The sequence below is a fragment of the Microtus ochrogaster genome, chromosome 6, assembly GCF_000317375.1.
Source record: "Microtus ochrogaster isolate Prairie Vole_2 chromosome 6, MicOch1.0, whole genome shotgun sequence".
In the NCBI taxonomy this organism is placed as follows: Eukaryota; Metazoa; Chordata; class Mammalia; order Rodentia; family Cricetidae; genus Microtus; species Microtus ochrogaster.
Genome location: NC_022013.1, coordinates 60633985 through 60645165, shown reverse-complemented (window position 1 = coordinate 60645165; position 11181 = coordinate 60633985). Strand labels below are relative to the sequence as shown.

General features: G+C 47.8%; 1 protein-coding gene across 1 annotated transcript in view; it reads left to right on the top strand.

Annotated features, from left to right (window-relative positions):
- The first annotated feature begins 4876 nt into the window (after positions 1–4876).
- Positions 4877–11181, top strand: part of Colq (collagen like tail subunit of asymmetric acetylcholinesterase) — a 68076-nt gene continuing 61771 nt past the window's right edge. Inside the window, exon 1 of the mRNA XM_005348653.3 lies at positions 4877–5020. Coding sequence (XP_005348710.1) covers positions 4915–5020 — 106 coding nt within the window. The 5' untranslated portion in view covers positions 4877–4914. The remainder of the gene's footprint in view (positions 5021–11181) is intronic.

The window sequence follows — 11181 nt, the reverse complement described above, 5'->3', positions numbered from 1 at the left end:
AGGACTGCAGAATAGGACTTCCTTCTTCCCAGAATTCTCCTGTTCTCATTGACCCGCCTCTACTTCCTGTCTGGTTGTCCTGCCTATACTTCCTGCCTGGCTACTGGCCAATCAGCATTTATTTAAAATATAATTGACAGAATACAGACCATTGTCCCACACCAACTTACAGTATAGGTATTTCAATAGTACTGATTTTTTTTCCAGTTTATGCACTAGAGAATGTTGTTCCATTTTGTTTGTGTGTGTCCTCTATAATGTCCCTTATAATGTTTTATAATTTTTATTGTAGAGATCTTTTATTTCCTTGGTAAACATTTTACATGGACATTGTGAATGAGATAGTTTTCTTTTTAAAAATTTTATTTATCTTTTATGTGCATTGGTGTTTTGCCATGGGTGTTGGGTCCTCTGGAACTGAAGTTATAGACAGTTGTGAGCTATTATGTGGGTGCTGGGAATTGAACCCAAGTCCTCTGGAAGATCAGTCAGTGCTCTTAACCATTAAGCCATCTCTCCAGCCCCGAGATCATTTTCTTAATTTCTCTTTATGAGGTTCATTATTTGTACATAAACTATTACTGTTTTTATGTGTTGTCTTTATATTTTCCAGCTTTGTGAAGTACTTTTCTAAGTCCAGTGTTTTTTGATTCTTTTTATGGTACAATCATGTCATCTGCAACCTCAGATAGTTAAACTTCTTTTCCAATTTGGATGACATGCTTTTCTCTTGATTAATTGCTCTTGTTAAAACTTCCAATACTTTATTAAATAAGGGTGGTGAGAGAGGACATCCTTTCCATATCCCATATCAGAGAGGAAAGGGTTTCCACTTTCCCCAGTCAGTCTGACATTGGCTTTCTCTCTCTCTCTCTCTCTCTCTCTCTCTCTCTGTGTGTGTGTGTGTAGTGATGTTGAATCCTATCAAATGCGTTTTTCTGTGTCTGTTGAAATGGTTGTACTTTTTAAAATAATTTATTTAGATTCATTTTATGTACATTGGTGTGAGGGTGTCAGATCCCCTGGAACTGGAGTGATAGACAGTTGTGAGCTGCCATGTGGGTGCTGGGAATTGAACCCAGGTCCTCCGGAAGAGCAGTCAGTGCTCTTAACCACTGAGCCATCTCTCCAGCCCCAGAAATGTTTGTATTTTTGAAGCATTCTCCCTTCACCCTACAGATGTGTTGCATTTACTGTGTTTCTGCTGATGCATGTGCATTCCCAGGGGACAGCTCCTACCTGTCCTTGGTGTATGGTCTTTTTTGATATGCTATTATTATATTCAGTTTGATAGCATCTGATTGAAAATTTTGATGATGTTAATTAAAGATATGGATCTGTAGTTTGTTTTGTGTTTGTCTGGTTTAGTGTGAGTTATGCTGGCCACATGAAGAAAGTTTGGTATAGTTCTTTCCATTTCAATGTTTTTGTTAGTTTTAATATTTTTAGCTTTTTTCCTTTTTAGAAAGTGTCTCAGTATGTAGCTCTAGCTGACCTAGAGCTCACAATGTAAATTAGACTGGCCTTGAACTCACAGAGAGCCACTTGCCTCTTCCTCTCAAATGTTGGTACTAAAGTGTGCCGTCACACCCAGCCTTGCATTTTTGTTGTTACTCCTTTCTTCTCTTTTATTGTTCATTTATTATATATTTTCCCTTTGCTTTTATTTTGTACTAGTTCATCTAGTAAGATGTGTGCGTGTGCATGTGTGTGTATGCGTGTGCAGGTGCGTGTATGTGTGCATGTGCTGTTCATTATGGTAGTTATCATAGTTATTTTACTTTTATTTATAAAGATTAACTTTTTAAAAAATTTAGTGTGGTTTGGGAAGAAGCATGAGGAGACCAAAGGATAACACTTAGGAGTCACTGGTCCCCCTTCCCAGTGCTGAGGCAGTCAGTGTCTCCCTTGTTTTGGCTCCGCAAACTAGTTCCTCCCACGCTCCCAGCCTCAGAGCTTCTCCAGTCTGCCCCTCCCACCTTGCTTTAGGAGCACTGGGACCACAGGGCTAGACCAGACAGTATAAAATAGACGGACCATAAACCCACTGAGTCACCTCTCAATCCCTTTCTTGGTTACCATTAAGAATTTATTGATTTCTTCCATTTTTTTTGTTTGTCTTTTCCTCAATTTCTTCAGTGGATTTGTTCATATCCTCTTTAAAGACCTCTACCATCTTCATAAGGTAAATTTTAAGGTCATTTTCTTGTGCTTCAGCCCTGTTGGATTATTCAGGTCATGCCATTGTGAGATAGCTGGGCTCTGGTGGTGCCAGATTGCCTTTTCTGTCATTGATCATGTTCTTACACTGGTGTTTAAGCATCCAGATTTGGGATAATTTTAGGTCTAGGTGTTGATTCCTGTGTTTGTCTTTGTTAGATGGATGTTTTGTTCCTTGGTTGCTCTTTTCTCTTTGGTCTCCTGGCCTAAATGGCCAAGAGCTCTGGTGACTAGAATGTCTTCAGGTTCAGTAGGATGTCCCCTCTGGGATTTGAGGGGCTATGGGTTCCTGAATCTGGCCTGACCTCTAGTAAGGCTGAAGTCCTCTTCCAAAGTTGTAGACTAGGATACAGAGCCCAGTGGAAGGGTGCAGACTGGGGTTCCTAGATCTGGTCTGGCATCTGGGGTCCCTAGAACTATCCTTGTCTCCAGTACAGCTGCCGGTACTGGGGTCCCTAGATTTGACCCTTGCTCCAGTAAAGCTGAATTCTTAAGTTGTAGGCCTGGGGTCTCTAGAGCCCACCTGGCCTCTGGTAAAGCTGAAGTCTTTTTCTGAAGTTGTAGACCGGGGTATGGAGCTGGGGGTGAGGGCTTAGAGGAAGTGGGCATGTGTGCAGTCTGGGGTTATTAGACAAGTTTTAAGGAATGTTAGCTGGTAGTGGGCAGTATCTTACCAGGGGTTCCTTGATCTTGCTTGGCCTCTGGTAAAGCCAAAGACTTCTTCCAAAGTAATAGGCTAGGATATGGGGACCAGGAGTTGGAGTGCAGTCTGAGATTTTTGGACAGGCTTAAAGGGGTTTAGTGGGAGGTGGGCAGTGTCTGCCCTGGGATCTCTAGGATGGCTCTGGCCTCCAGTACAGCTGTGGGACCTAGTGTGGAGCCAAGGGGAGGGGGTGCCTTAATTGTTTTTTAAATTTAAGAATCATTGTAATAGTCTTTATAAACTCTCTTAAGGACATTTTTCTGCTTTGTTTTTTTTATCTATTTTTAAAATTACGTGTGTGGGGGGGTAAGAGCACTCATGTGTGTGGGGTATGTGGACATGTGTAGGGGGTATTGCATGTGTCTGTGTGGGTATATGCACACGAGAGTGTATGGGAGCATGTGCAGATGAGTGGGGAGTATTGCGCATGTGTGTGGAGGTTTTGTGCATGTGTGTGTGGGGATATTGTACATGTGTGTGTACATGTGTGTGGGGGATATGTGCACACATGTATGTGGGTGTGTACATGCTTGTGGGGGAGTATGTTCACATGTGTGTGGGTATGTGTATGTGTGTGGAGGTTTTGTGCATGTGTGTATGGAGGTATGAACATGCTTGTGGGGAAGTATGTTCACATGTGGGGGGGATATGTGCACATGTGGGGGTATGTGCACATGTGGGGGTATGTGCACATGTGTGTGAGGGTATGTGCACATGTGAGGGTATGTGCACATGTGGGGGGTATGTGCACTTGGGGGGTATGTGCACATGTGTGTGGGGGTATGTGCACGTGGGGGGTATGTGCACATGTGTGTGGGGGTATGTGCACATGTGTGTGTGGGGTATGTGCACATGTGTGAGGGTATTGCACATGTGAGGGTATGTGCACATGTGGGGGGTTATGTGCACGTGGGGGTATGTGCACATGTGTGTGAGGGTATGTGCACATGTGGGGGGTATGTGCACGTGGGGGTATGTGCACATGTGTGTGAGGGTATGTGCACATGTGGGGGGTATGTGCACATGTGTGTGTGGAGTATGTGCACATTGTGTGTGTATGTGCACATGAGTGCAGGTGCCCTGGAAGGCCAAAGGCATCAGATCTCTGGAGCTAGAATCACAGGCAGTTGTGAACCACCTGGCACAGATGCTGGCACTGAACTTGAGTCCTTGTGTGTGCACATGCTTGTAACTTCTGAGACATCTCTCTAGTCCCAGTAATTATTTCTGTTTGAAGAACCTTTGTCTAAGCAAGGTTGAGCTGATGATGCTGTTGCTCCAAGTACAACTGGATAACTAATAGATCACTTTTATGTCCTTTTGCTGTTCTCTTATGCTTTGCTTTTCACATGAGGTTAAAGGGTTGCCACTTCGGAGATGGGAGGACTTTTCATAGTGAAGGCTGTTTGGAAATGCAAGTTCCCCAGGGGAAAGTCCCAGCTCAGCTGACATTTGTTGCCTGCAGGAAAGACCATCCCAGGCCAGGAACTTTGCCCCGAGTAAGGCAGTTTGCATCAGGAGACTTGATTAGCCCTAATGCAGTCCCCGTGGTTCACGTATGTATTAGACGATAGCGGGTAACGGAGCAGGAAACCCATCTGCCCTGGAGCAGGAGACGTGGCTGCTTCTTTATTATCTTTTTAATAGCCACTTACCTCAGACTCAAAAAAAGAAATTTCTGACATCTTAATTTTAATGTGGCCATTTGACCCAGTGCTTGAGATAAATATAACCCTGTGTAGTACGGAGAAGGTTTAATGGGAAATGGTTGGCATTCTTTCTTGATAAAGGCATGGGGAGAGGAGAGGGAGGGAGGCAGGGAGGGAGGCAAGGAGAAAGAGAGAGAGAGAGAGAGAGAGAGAGAGAGAGAGAGAGAGAGAGAGAGAGAGAGAGAGAGACACGCGCAAAGGCAAACAGCAGTCCAGTCAAAGCAGAGCTAGGAGAGCTCCCGTAGCCTTGCCCACTAACGATATTTAGCAGAGCTGGCCAGCATGGTTGTCCTGACTCCAATGACTTTGGGAATTTATCTCCAACTCTTTTTCCGCTCCATCCTGTCTCAGCCGGCTTCCATCAACAGTGTCCGTCCAGTCTCAGCAGGTAACTGATGACCACGAGTCTCCTTGCTCCCATCTGGCAGAGACAGGAAATGGGGGGAGTGGGCGGGGGTGGCCAAGAGTGTCTAGCAATATGTCCTGACATTTTTGACATTCTGCTCTTAGCAGAAGAAGGCTCAGGGGAGATGGTCACCCAGCTTGTGTCCTGTCTTCCCGTTACCCGAGCTTGTCTGCAAAGGCCCTTCTGTCCTTGCTCCAACTGCTGCTGCTCAGCTGCTTAAGGGCAGACTATAAATCACTGCTTCTGTGTTCCTAGTTCTCCTGCCCATTTGCTGTGTGATTCGTTTTGGTCAGGAAATTGGAAACTGGGGAGAAAAAAGTACAATTTCTAGAGATGTGAGTCCCAGGTGTTTCTAAAAGTCTATCTCTGACCTCCTCCCAGTGGGGCTTACCACAAGATGCCGGAGAGCAAGCATCTCTCTGACAACCTTGGTGAAAGGCAGGGCTTCTGCCTGGCCCCTGTCAGCAGGGATTCCCTTGCTCCCTTGCTGCCTCAGGGCTAGGCTTTCTGTCTCCTCAGCCCTCGCTGCTCTCCTGTTGGGCTCTTCTTTTCAGAGGTCCTAGAAGGGTGAGGGCTTCCAGAGACTCAGTGGACCCAGAGCCGGGTGGTGAGTCTTGCGGAGTGCAGGGCTGGGGAAGGGGCTTGCTTGGTCAGCCTTTGCTGTAGGCACCCAGCTGTTGTCTTCGCCCTGCCTGACCTGGTTCAGAAGTAGTGGGTTACTGACATAGCCTTTTCAAACCTTTCTGAGGAAATTTGGATTATCTCCAGAGGGCCTGAGGCTTGCTGCTTGTCTCCTCACAGCCCCTCATTTACCTCGACCACTGCTCCAAGCCACCTTTAGTCAGGCCTCATCTTCTAGGCACCACAGTTGAATCTGTGTCCTTGCCTGTGAAAGGCCAGGCGAGCGTCCCTCTGGACCCACCCCCAGCCTTTCTCCATTCATAAAAACAGCCCATGGGCCAGCTGTGCTGCCAAACGCTGCAGGCACGAAGAGAGTGTCAGGGAGATTGCTGTGAGGCTAATTATAAATGTGTGTGAAACAGAAGAAGTGGGAACTAGAAGAGAGGGCCCAAGGGAGTTCTGGGAAGGAGGGGCAGAAAAAGCGGGGGGCTGTGTCGAGAGAGTGTGTCGGCGTGTTTCTCCCAAGTTCATCTGGTCTGTGGAGCAGCATTTTCTCATCCACTGAGAGGCTTGGTAGCCGAGTGTGGAGACACCCGATGACTGCACTTGAGAAGCTGAGGTAGAGGGATAGTGTGTTCAAGACCGGCCTGGGTTACAGAGCAAGATCCTGTTTCCAGAATCCCAAGAGGACTTGGTAGCTAACTCGGTTGGACCTAGTGTTTGTTTCTTTGTTATATTTGGGTTATAGATTTCTTTGAGAATCTGCTGAGGGCTCAGGAACTAAGGATACTAGCTTCTCTGGTTCCAGTCCACCTCTTAGGAGCTGTCTGCCTGCTGGGAGACGTTGGGTAGAGACGATGAGCACAGGGAGGGAGGGGGCAGTGTGATTTGTGCATCCACAATTATACATATTCCCAGGGTGAGGACGCTGCCAGGTCTGAGAATGCTCAGAAACCACTTGTTGAGTGAAAGAACCAACAACTCCCCATCTATAGGCTGGGGGGGGGGGTCATCCACATGTTTGAATCATTTAATGTATGTAAAACCAACTTCACTATGACCTTCATAAAGCTAGGCAGAAAAGATCCTATAGTTTCTTAGAACTGCTCACTTAGGAGAGAACCTACGCAGTGTAGGCATCTCTCAAAGAAGTGTTTCTGAAGGTTGTCCTGGTCAGGACTCAACAGTGACAAGATGCAGCTTAGATGATACAAACAAGCAAAACACACACACACACACACACACACCTTGAGTGCAGGGCTCTCTTTCAGGGAAGTCTGGTCCAGGATACCTGGCGTGTCGAGGGACGCAGGGATCTGTGACTGCAGGAAGGCTTTCCCATCCTGTGCTTGAGAAGGCAGGAGAAGGAATGGAGGAGATGGAGCCCAGAGGCAGGAGAAGGAATGGAGGAGATGGAGCCCAGGAGCCTTGAAGCCTCGAAGGAGGGGCTGCCACACAAGCGGGGAACCAGAGCAGGGAGGAGCCAAGTCTCCCACCTTTCTCTCCTCCCACCCAACCACCTCTTGACAAAGCCTACCATTGTCCAAACCCCACCTGAAGCAGAGGTCTAAGAGCAGAGTTCCTTGACGCAGACAGTGGGGTCAACGTGTGGGGTACAGGGGCCGAGGCTTCAGCAAAGCAAACAAACACGGGCTTACCTGCCCACTGTGCTTAGCTGATTTGCCCTGTACTTTCTTTTTTCTCCTCCTTTCCTTTTCCCTCTTTCCCCATCTTCTTTACTTTTTTTCCTTTTCATGGTGCTAGGACTTGAACCCAGGGCCTTGAGCAAGCGGCACAATCTCTTTACCACTGAGCTTCATCCCTGGCCCCGCACACCCGCAAGATGCCTTGCTAACCCTGGAGCTTGTGATTGGGAATGTAGGTTTCAGGCATTTGGTCAAACAATTAGGTCAACCAGAGACAGCGTTACCGGTCTGCACAAGTATCTGCTGTCCCCTGCAGGGGTCACTTCACTTTGTTCCCCTCCTTTAGTTGCCATGACTTACCAAAGCACCGTCCTGAAATTAATTCAGGTCTTGCAATGTTACATGTTCCCTGAGTCAGGCCGACAGGAGACCTTGCAAATCCCCACCTACAATCTGACTTGATCTGACATCCTCTCTCCTGACTTCGTACATTCTCACTGTTCAGAAGAATGGAAGCTGGACGGACACTGACGTGAGAGCCCCCAGGAAAACCGTTTCTCTTGGCTGCGGCCACTCTGCCTTAGGAGATTCTGCTTTGTGCTAACTGTGTAAAGTGTCTCAGGGTTTCTCAGAGGCTGGTAGGAAGCAGCCTGTGTTTTAGGGGCTGTGCGGGAGCACTGGCTCTGAGTTCTCCAGGACTGTGGTGGAGGAAGGTCTCATGCAGGAAGCTCTCCCCCTTGTGTTGGGGGCACCCTTCCTTCTCTTCAGGAAGGACCCTACTCCTGAACCACACGATAGCCCCAACTCTCTGAATCAGGTGTGTATTACCCGACAGCCTCCACTGAGCCTCAGAGAAGAACTAAGCATGGAGGAGAAGGCACCAAAGAGACCAAGTTGTGACATCATCCCAACTCTTATGTCAGGGGTTTGACACACTACTATCTCCAGTTCTTGTCACAGTTCACTAACGTTTGAGCATGGTTCATCCAGGTTCATGCTGTCTAAGGCAGATTCCGGGACAACAACAGGCAGATGATAGAGTTGTGCATTTTCATTGACTGAAGCGTGATGGTCAGGGGTGCACATGTTCGGAGGACAACTTGCAGGAGTTGGTTCTCTCCTTCCCCAAAGGTCCAGGATGGAACTTAGCTCTTCAGGCTTAGTGCCGAGTGCCTTTACCTCCAAATCATCTCGCTAGTCTGAAAGGTAGATGGCAAGTCCGATTACAGTAGGCTGAGTGTGATTGTGCATGCCCGTGATCCAGCACTCTGGTGACCCGAGACAGCAGACGCTCAAGTTCAAGGCTACTTGGGCTAAATACCAGAGAGGGAAAGAAATAATGGTAAAGAACTAGGGGATGATGTTGAAAACCACAGAGTGGTTGAGGGAGGGGATATACGAGCCCTGTGGATGACACTGACGGCATGGCTTTTATCTCGGAGGTGACAGAGGGTCCTGCGAACTCAGAAGGACTGGGTTCCCTCTATTGTGCCTCCTTCCAAAAAGGTAGGCAAGTGACAAACACAGCTCAGAACCATTTCCGTTACAAATACCAGGAGTCTGCCTTAGCCATTTGCTGGGTAATAAGCTACCATCTGAAGCTTAAAACTAGAATTGTTGATTACTGAAGTTCATGTTTTGTGGGTCACCCAAGGGTCATCTCATCTGGCGTGGTTTGAGCCGACTCTGGGCTCTGTCTGGGTGTATAGACTGGCTTGGCGCTAGTGTCCGTGTGTAGGTATTGCTCAAAGGCTGTGGTTTTACAGAAGGATAAGGCGTAGGTTTAAAGGTGGTATTTCCAGAGGAGCAGACCTCCCAGAAGATGTGGGGAGTAGTGCTCTTCCTTCTCTGAAGAAGAAGCACAGAGAAGCTAATTAAACAATGTACCCTAGACCACACAGCTGGGCTGGAGGCGATCTGGAGTCTGGAATCCTGCCTCTAAGTCAATGTAGGCCAAGTCTGCTTCTGCCTGGATTAAATCTGCCAGTGGCTTATTCAGTACTGCAAGGCCTCCTCCCCTCACCATCCACCCTCCATGGAAACTCTTCATTGTCCACTCCTTCCCATCTTGTCCTCAGGTTGTCAACATTCTAACGGTTGAATATTGGCTTTGGTTGTTGTTGGGTTTTTCTTTCTCTTTCACTTGGCCTTGAACTTGCTTGCTGGGTCAGGGTGGCTTATCAGCATCCTTCTCTTGTCTCCTGGCTGCTAGGATTACAGACGCGCCCCTCCATGCTCAGCTTACTGATGCTTTATAAACGTGTGTGTGAGTTGCCCAGCTACCCATTTATCTCTCTGGTGTTTCTGTTTTGGGGGGGGGGGCTGAAAAATCAGACCTAAAGGACCTGCTAGTGAGACGTGTTTGAGTCAGGGTGGGACCTCCCTGTAACCAAGGCAATTCCACAAATTTCTTTAGGCCTTGTGAACCGCCCTACCCTTTGCCTGCGTGGACACAGGCTCCTCTTCTGTCAAGGATTCCCCAGGCAGGCAAGAAGGCAGACAGGAGGTCTCCAGGGCATTTGTGGATCCAAATGTCAGAATCCAGGTCAGGGAAAGGACACAAATCTCCTGCAGTAGAGTGAGGTCTCCTGGAAGGGAGTGAGTCTGGTCAGGTGCTGGAATCCTCTCTTGCTACATTCTGTGGCCTATACGATGACCAGCTACCCACTCTGCTGACTGGAAGCCAGCCAGACCACCATTTGGGGACCATCCAGATTCTTGGCACTGGATCACAGACCATTTATTTGTGTCTGATGCTGATCAGCTATTGTTTAATGTCCCCTAATGCACTAGCAAGCCGTCTCCTCTCATTTAGTTCTTCATATATCCTCCGGATAATAAAATCAGAGAGGGTTCTTAAGTTACCGGCTCTCTAGGGGGTCTCAGGCATCTGCCACCCCCATCCCAAACCTCTACAGAAGCAGGGGTCTCCCGACTCCCCATCTCCGTGAGAACAGAAGTGGTGTGGGAGATGGGAAGCTCTCCCTTTAGTCATCCTGACCCCTCCTCCCCTTTACCTTCCAGTATACCCAGGGCTGCCTTCCTCTGCTGCATCATCATACAGAAGCTGCATAGCTTCTTCAGAGACAGAGAGCCTCTGGCTTCCATGTGACACACAAGAAACTAGTGACAGGCCTTCCTTAAGTGCTCCTGCTGCTTATGAGTACCTCCCATGACTGTTACCAATGGCCCCAACCTCTCTGTTACAGAGATCTCTGACAGTTATAAAGTACTTGATCTTTACAGCATCCCCCATAGTAAGAGGTCCTGTGTTTGAACTCTGGCTGATAGCTGTGAACTGGATAGTGATGAAGTTCACTTCACTGGGGTGGCCTCAAGTTCCTCATCTGTAAAATGGGCATAGCAGTCTCTGTCTCAGAGATACTCTAGAAGTATTCATTCATTCAACTAAAATTCTAACGAAAGCCAACCATGTGCCAGCAAGTGGGTTGTAGCTCACACACAGTTATCCTACCCACAGGGAACTTCTGTCAATCATCTCTGAGAACGTGTGACTAACTTCATGCTTGGCACCATAGAGAGATCAGAGAGTGGAGGTCAATTGCTTTCATTGTGAATGTTTAAAAAGTGCGTGATTTTATACTTTAATATATCTTCTGGCATCTCCTAGAAACAGATCTCTCGGAGCACTGACCAGCCTGGTAGTTCTGATCCCTCCTTCTGGGATGGCATGTCGCTGTCTGGAGAGTCTGTTCCCAGTCACCCAGTGTCTCCACACCCTCCTGTCCTACACCTGCTCCGCTCTTCTAATTATATCTACCGCTGTGAGCCCCTCTGGCACGTGACTTTAGGCCTGGCAGCCAGAAGCTCTGCTGCCTTGGCCTCTGCTTTTCCCTCTCTTCTTAGCCTCCAGCA